The sequence below is a fragment of the Notolepis coatsorum genome, assembly GCF_963971535.1.
Source record: "Notolepis coatsorum genome assembly, contig: SUPER_7_unloc_1, whole genome shotgun sequence".
Classification (NCBI taxonomy): Eukaryota; Metazoa; Chordata; class Actinopteri; order Aulopiformes; family Paralepididae; genus Notolepis; species Notolepis coatsorum.
Genome location: NW_028174880.1, coordinates 1,584,694 through 1,591,771, shown reverse-complemented (window position 1 = coordinate 1,591,771; position 7,078 = coordinate 1,584,694). Strand labels below are relative to the sequence as shown.

At 45.7% G+C, this 7,078-nt stretch overlaps 1 protein-coding gene across 1 annotated transcript; it reads left to right on the top strand.

The window, feature by feature from the left end:
• Window positions 1–952: 952 nt before the first annotated feature.
• On the top strand, window positions 953–2,668 carry LOC311232705 (tripartite motif-containing protein 16-like; the record flags this gene model as incomplete). Its single annotated transcript, XM_084338282.1, has 1 exon — window positions 953–2,668. One exon carries the CDS (start codon window positions 953–955, stop codon window positions 2,666–2,668), a length of 1,716 nt encoding a protein of 571 aa, XP_084194408.1.
• Window positions 2,669–7,078: the final 4,410 nt, after the last annotated feature.

Below are 7,078 nucleotides of genomic sequence, written 5' to 3'. Positions count from 1 at the left end.
ATGTTCTCCTACTGGTCGGTACAAGGGAACCCTGAAGTCAACCGCACGCTTCCTCCGACACGTGCGGCGACAGCCAGTGACTCTTTTTTCACCTGGCAGCGAGGGAGGTCACGCTGCCTTCATCAATTCCTGCCTCCGCTGAGCAAGACTGTGGTAAGTTTTAAGGGGCTAGCGTTACACAATAAATGAGTTATAATAATACCACATGTGTGGATTCACTCGCCCAAACCCTGTAGCCGTGCATCGCAGTCAGGAAAGGGGCTAACTAGGTCGATTGTCCAGCAACGTTATGTCCTATTCATCAATCTCACAATATTCGCTAACGTTAGACAGATGGAATACAGCCTTCCATCTAAAAACATAAATGAAAACTTACCACAGTCATGGTATCCATAATAACTTCAATCGGTTCGGATCCTTTGAATGAAATGAAAATGTAAACAAACACTGGCCTCACGTTAGAAAGTAGCACTGCGTTGCGTGAAATCACTGAGTCAAGACGTTCGTTCAACTCATTCATGTGAGATTGTTTACATTATTATTAGTTATTGTGTATTTACTTTATATATCCTTATATATATATATATTTATATATTAAACTAAATAAGAAAAACCAGTCCTGAGGAGTGTGCGGTCCCTTCTTTCTTTTGAAGGTATTCTTCTTTTAGGTTTATATATTTATATATCTTTATATATATATGCGTTATGTTAGTGACAACATGCATGTATGTAAAACTTTGTCAGCTTATTTCGCTGTATTGTCTGTTTCAGGGCGTCGTCATCCTTGTCAATTAAATACTAAAACTGACACTGAGGAGTGTGTTTCTTCATCTTTAAAGCAACTCCTCTGCTGGACAACTACAACCAGGAAGTAGCTCCACCTCCCACCAAACACACGAGCAGAGTTCACTCTTCCTGAGAAAACAAAACGTAAAAGAGTGCCGTTGTTAAAATGGCGCAGCAAGGAGTTGATCTGGACCGGGAGCAGTGCTGCTGTCCCATCTGTCTGGATGTAGTGACGGAACCGGTAACTATTCCCTGTGGACACAGCTACTGTATGGGCTGTATTACAACCTGCTGGGATCAAGAGGATCAGAAGGGGGTCTACAAATGTCCCCAGTGCAGGGAGACCTTTACTCCGAGGCCTGTTGTGAAGGAAAGCAACATGCTGGCTCAAATTGTAGAACAACTGATGAAGACAGGACTCCGAGATGCTCCTCCTGATCACTGTTATGCTGGACCTGGAGATGTGGTCTGTGATTTCTGCACTGGGAGAAAGCAGAAAGCCCTCAAGTCCTGCCTGGTATGTCTGACCTCTTTCTGTGAAACTCACCTCCAGCCTCATCATACTGTAGCTCCGTTAAAGAAACACAAGCTGGTCAAAGCCTCCACACGGCTTCAGGAGAACACCTGCTCTCGTCATGATGAAGCTATGAAGATGTTCTGTCGTACTGATCAGCAGTGCATCTGTTATTTGTGTTCCATGGATGAACATAAAGGCCACGATACAGTCTCAGCTGCAGCAGAAAGGACGGAGAGACAGAAAGAGCTTGGCATGAGTCAGCAGAAAATCCACCAGAGAGTCCAGGAGAGAGAGAAGCGACTCAAAGAGGCCAAACAGGCTGTTGATTCTCTCAATCACTCTGCTGATAAAGCAGTGGGGGACAGTGAGAGAATGTTCACTGAGCTGATACGCTCCTTGGAGACGAGGCGCTCTGAGCAGAAGAAGGTCATCAGAGCCCAACAGAGGACCACCGTGACTCAGGCTGAAGAACTGCAGAAGAGACTGGAGCAGGAGATAGCGGACCTGAGGAGGAGAGCCACTGAGCTGGAGCAGCTCTCACACACAGAGGACCACATCCACTTTCTACAGAGTTACCCCCCCCTCTCCGGTCCCAGTAAGTCTACAGACTTACCCAGCATCAGTGTCCTTCCTCTCCTGTACTTTGCAGGTGTGACTGAGGTCGTGGATGAGCTGAGAGACGAACTAGAGGACGTTCTGACAGAGCAGTGGCCCAGAATCTCAACAACAGTGAATGCAGTTGATGATTTACTGCCACCACCAGAGCCCAAGACCAGAGCTGACTTCTTACAATATTACTCTCAGATCACACTGGACCCAAACACAACACACAGAAAACTGTCTTTGTCTGAGGGGAACAGAAAAGCAACACGTATGCAGCAAGAGCAGTCATATCCTAATCACCCAGAAAGATTTATTGAATGGTCTCAGGTTCTGGGTAGAGAAGGTCTGACTGGACGCTGTTACTGGGAGGTGGAGTGGAGTGTAGGAGTTTCTGTAGCAGCCTCCTACAAAGACATTAGTAGAACAGGCACATGGGGGAACTGTGGATTTGGATGCAATTCCAAATCCTGGGCTTTAGCTTGCAGACAAAGTGATCATTACCTCTTCTGCCACAATAACGAGTACATAAGAGTAGTACCGGGGTCCCGGTCCTCCAGAATAGGAGTGTACCTGGATCACAGCGCAGGTACTCTGTCCTTCTACAGCGTCTCTGACACCATGACCCTCCTGCACAGATTCAACACCACGTTCACTCAGCCTCTCTATCCTGGACTTATGTCAGATGACTCTGGGTCGGCTGAGTTCTGTGAGAGAGCAGGGACATTCACAGCTCCTCGACCCAGGGGTTTGGATTTAAATTGATCTTGAAGATGCTGAGTTGTGAAAGATGAGGTAATTAGGAGTTACATTCACTCAGTCACTATGTTGTTCTGAGGACACACACACACACACACACACTATGTTGTTCTGAGGACACACACACACACACACACACACACACACACACTATGTTGTTCTGAGGGACACACACACACACACACACACTATGTTGTTCTGAGGGACACACACACATACTGTACCCTATGTTGTTCTGAGGGACACACACACATACTGAACACTATGTTGTTCTGAGGACACACACACACACACTATGTTGTTCTGAGGACACACACACACACACTGTTGTTCTGAGGGACACACACACACACACACACATGTGTTGCTGTGCTTCTAGACTCTAGCCTACCGGGGTTTTGTTTGCTTGGATATTTGCATATTCACATATTTGATTCCAATCTTCAATACCTCTGTCCCTTTGCATGTGGGGAAGTAAAAAAATCTTTATTTCCATACTCTGGGTAGGTTGGACAACAATATGCAACCATTTTATTTGTATTTGATCACCTTTGGTCATTTTGGTCATTACTGTGGGATTTGGGTCTGTCTCTCCTCTGATGAAGGCCCTATGTAGGCCGAAACACGTCGGTTTATTTTAAATTCTCTAAATAACGTGAGCCATAAAATAAAGGCATTTTAATATTTGTAGAGCTGCCTTGGATTTCAACTTTTTTATACCTATTTTACTGATTACTCTTTTGTTTTTCTACTTTTAAGTGTAAATGCCATAAGAATACAGTAAATTACCCTTTATCAAAATATGAACCATTAAATAAAGGTTGTAATCTGTAAATGTATTTGATTTTACTGTAATTTGACAGTAAGTATTTGGCAACCGTTGCAGACATTTACAGTTTTTCTTTTACAGTTTTCTTTTTTACAGTTTTCTTTTTTACACTGTAGATAGGAGCTGGCTTAGGAAGAATGACCATTCATTGAATATTGTGCATTTTGTCTTTTGTTCTTTTGTTCTTACTAAATAAACGTGGACATCTAAACGCAGAAGGACCCGTGTGGATATTTGCTTGAAACTTGCCGTTTCACTGACTGAACCTCAATATAGAACTTTGAACAAAACGCAAAGGAATTTACTTCAAGTCACTATTTCCATGTGCTACACGAAGAATTCAGTCAAAATCTAACATTATTACCATTAAAATTCAATAGTGAAACGAGTTAGAGTTCCAAACCAATTCTGGTTTAATTCTAGATATCTAGATCATCTCCATCAGCGGCAAATACTTTCTAAAATGTTGCCATTGTTACTAATGTAAATTTGACCAGAGCCTTCTTGATCGTAATATCTACTCAATTGCGTTGTGTTCTATGGCTCTAAGTCTTTTACCAAAACACTGTGTAGCACGGCGGAGGAAAGGAATCAATGAGAGGTTGGTTATTTCTCATGTGGTGGGTTTATTCAAATCCACAAAGTATACAAAAATAGGTTCTGTTTCAATAAATGAGGTTGTCTGAACACAAGTTAGAAGGTACTATGCCACGATCCACTTGTGTCCAGTCTAATAAAAGTAGTTAAGAATAATAATCTTCAATGTAGTTTCGGTTGTTGATTCTGTTGTTATGGTGATGAGTTTCTTCGTCTGTTCTCGTCCTCTGCCGTTGGGGGTGGTGTCTGTGTCCTGTGTGTTTCCAACACTCCCCTTTTATCAATGAGTCTGAACCTCTGGGTGTGAGGTCATCAGTGACATCACACATATAGTCTCATCCAATCACCAGCCTTCTCAGTTGTAAAGTAAAAATGGGTTGTCTTAAACAGACCATCTGACCTCCGTTTGGTTTTCCCAATCAGAGAAATATATTACTGTCTAAATATGCTTAATACAGTTGGCATTAAACTCCAGGATGTATTTAGTTGAACTGGGAGGCATTTTCTAAACACAACCATATTATTCCTGACTTAAAAGCAGTACAGTATGTTCCAGATGAGAATCACTGTTTTGTATCATCAAGCCCAGTTTTATAGTATTCTGATTATTCCTTTTAGCTTAAGTTAATATCTATATTAACAGTTATACTTAGTTCTCATTTTAAATATGTCCAACTTGGTTCAAACAAAGCTTGATTGTAAACCTCAATGATTCTCCTCATATATACAACATGTTTCATATCCTTCTGTTCAGATTACAAGTACAATATACCAGGAAATATCTGCAGTTTGTTTCACACTAAAATAAGTATATTAAAACACAGTTAAAGTAGATCTAAGTTACTTAAAAGTAGTTCATCCTTGGACCCTCCTCTGTACAGCTGTCTGTCTCTGTGTGTCCCCAGAGATCCCAGCTGGATAACAGTCATGTGACCCATTGTCTTAAGCTTCCTTGGCCTGGCAGCTATGCTCAGGTTTCCTGTTGTAAATAGAATTATCTGACCACTCACTTTATATGTAAATGGAGACACCCACTCTCTAGGGCAACTGGAGTCCCACTATTGTTCCAGCTGTGTGTCCAACTACTCTATGTAAATCGACCTGTTGTGAGCACAATGTCAATCAACCTCTGTAGTTGTTTGTCAGTTTAGACATCAGATTGGTATTCTCCTAAAAGAATCTATTGAATAACAGCAGAATTGGGCCAGAAATGTATTGAAATATACCAGAGTATTACTGAATTTAACTGTTATCTCCTATTACAAAACTTACACACAGCTTTTGAGAGCCGTCGCTGGAGATTTCTGGGAGTTAAAACATGTTTCTGATTCAGAATATACCACATTACTATTCAATTGTTTAAGAACCCAAGAGCTGAGCAATATAGTTTTGGCAGCGGTGGCCTAAAGGTTAGAGAAGCGGGTTTGTGACTGGAAGGTCGCCGGTTCGATCCCCCCGACCGGCAGGGAAAATCTGGGCTGGGGAAGTGAATACCCTCAATACTAACCGCTGAACTGCCCTTGAGCAAGGCACTTAACCCCCAACTGCTCCAGTGGAGTTGCTCAGTGGCCACCGGTGTCAGACTGTGGTTGTACTGGGCAGCTCCCAGGTGTCAGACTGTGGTTGTACTGGGCGGCTCCCAGGTGTCAGACTGTGGTTGTACTGGGCAGCTCCCAGGTGTCAGACTGTGGTTGTACTGGGCGGCTCCCAGGTGTCAGACTGTGGTTGTACTGGGCAGCTCCCAGGTGTCAGACTGTGGTTGTACTGGGCAGCTCCCAGGTGTCAGACTGTGGTTGTACTGGGCAGCTCCCAGGTGTCAGACTGTGGTTGTACTGGGCAGCTCCCAGGTGTCAGACTGTGGTTGTACTGGGCAGCTCCCAGGTGTCAGACTGTGGTTGTACTGGGCAGCTCCCAGGTGTCAGACTGTGGTTGTACTGGGCAGCTCCCAGGTGTCAGACTGTGGTTGTACTGGGCAGCTCCCAGGTGTCAGACTGTGGTTGTACTGGGCGGCTCCCAGGTTTCAGACTGTGGTTGTACTGGGCGGCTCCCAGGTGTCAGACTGTGGTTGTACTGGGCAGCTCCCAGGTGTCAGACTGTGGTTGTACCCAGGTGTCAGACTGTGGTTGTATTGTGCGGCTCCCAGGTGTCAGACTGTGGTTGTACTGGGCGGCTCCCAGGTGTCAGACTGTGGTTGTACTGGGCGGCTCCCAGGTGTCAGACTGTGGTTGTACTGGGCAGATCCCAGGTGTCAGACTGTGGTTGTACTGGGCAGCTCCCAGGTGGCAGACTGTGGTTGTACTGGGCGGCTCCCAGGTATCAGACTGTGGTTGTACTGGGCAGCTCCCAGGTGTCAGACTGTGGTTGTACTGGGCGGCTCCCAGGTGTCAGACTGTGGTTGTACCCAGGTGTCAGACTGTGGTTGTACTGGGCAGCTCCCAGGTGTCACACTGTGGTTGTACTGGGCAGCTCCCAGGTGTCAGACTGTGGTTGTACTGGGCAGCTCCCAGGTGGCAGACTGTGGTTGTACTGGGCGGCTCCCAGGTGTCAGACTGTGGTTGTACTGGGCAGCTCCCAGGTGTCAGACTGTGGTTGTACTGGGCAGCTCCCAGGTGTCAGACTGTGGTTGTACTGGGCGGCTCCCAGGTGTCAGACTGTGGTTGTACTGGGCGGCTCCCAGGTGTCAGACTGTGGTTGTACTGGGCAGCTCCCAGGTGTCAGACTGTGGTTGTACTGGGCAGCTCCCAGGTGTCAGACTGTGGTTGTACTGGGCAGCTCCCAGGTGTCAGACTGTGGTTGTACTGGGCAGCTCCCAGGTGTCAGACTGTGGTTGTACTGGGCAGCTCCCAGGTGTCAGACTGTGGTTGTAATGGGCAGCTCCCAGGTGTCAGACTGTGGTTGTACTGGGCAGCTCCCAGGTGTCAGACTGTGGTTGTACTGGGCAGCTCCCAGGTGTCAGACTGTGGTTGTACTGGGCAGCTCTCAGGTGTCAG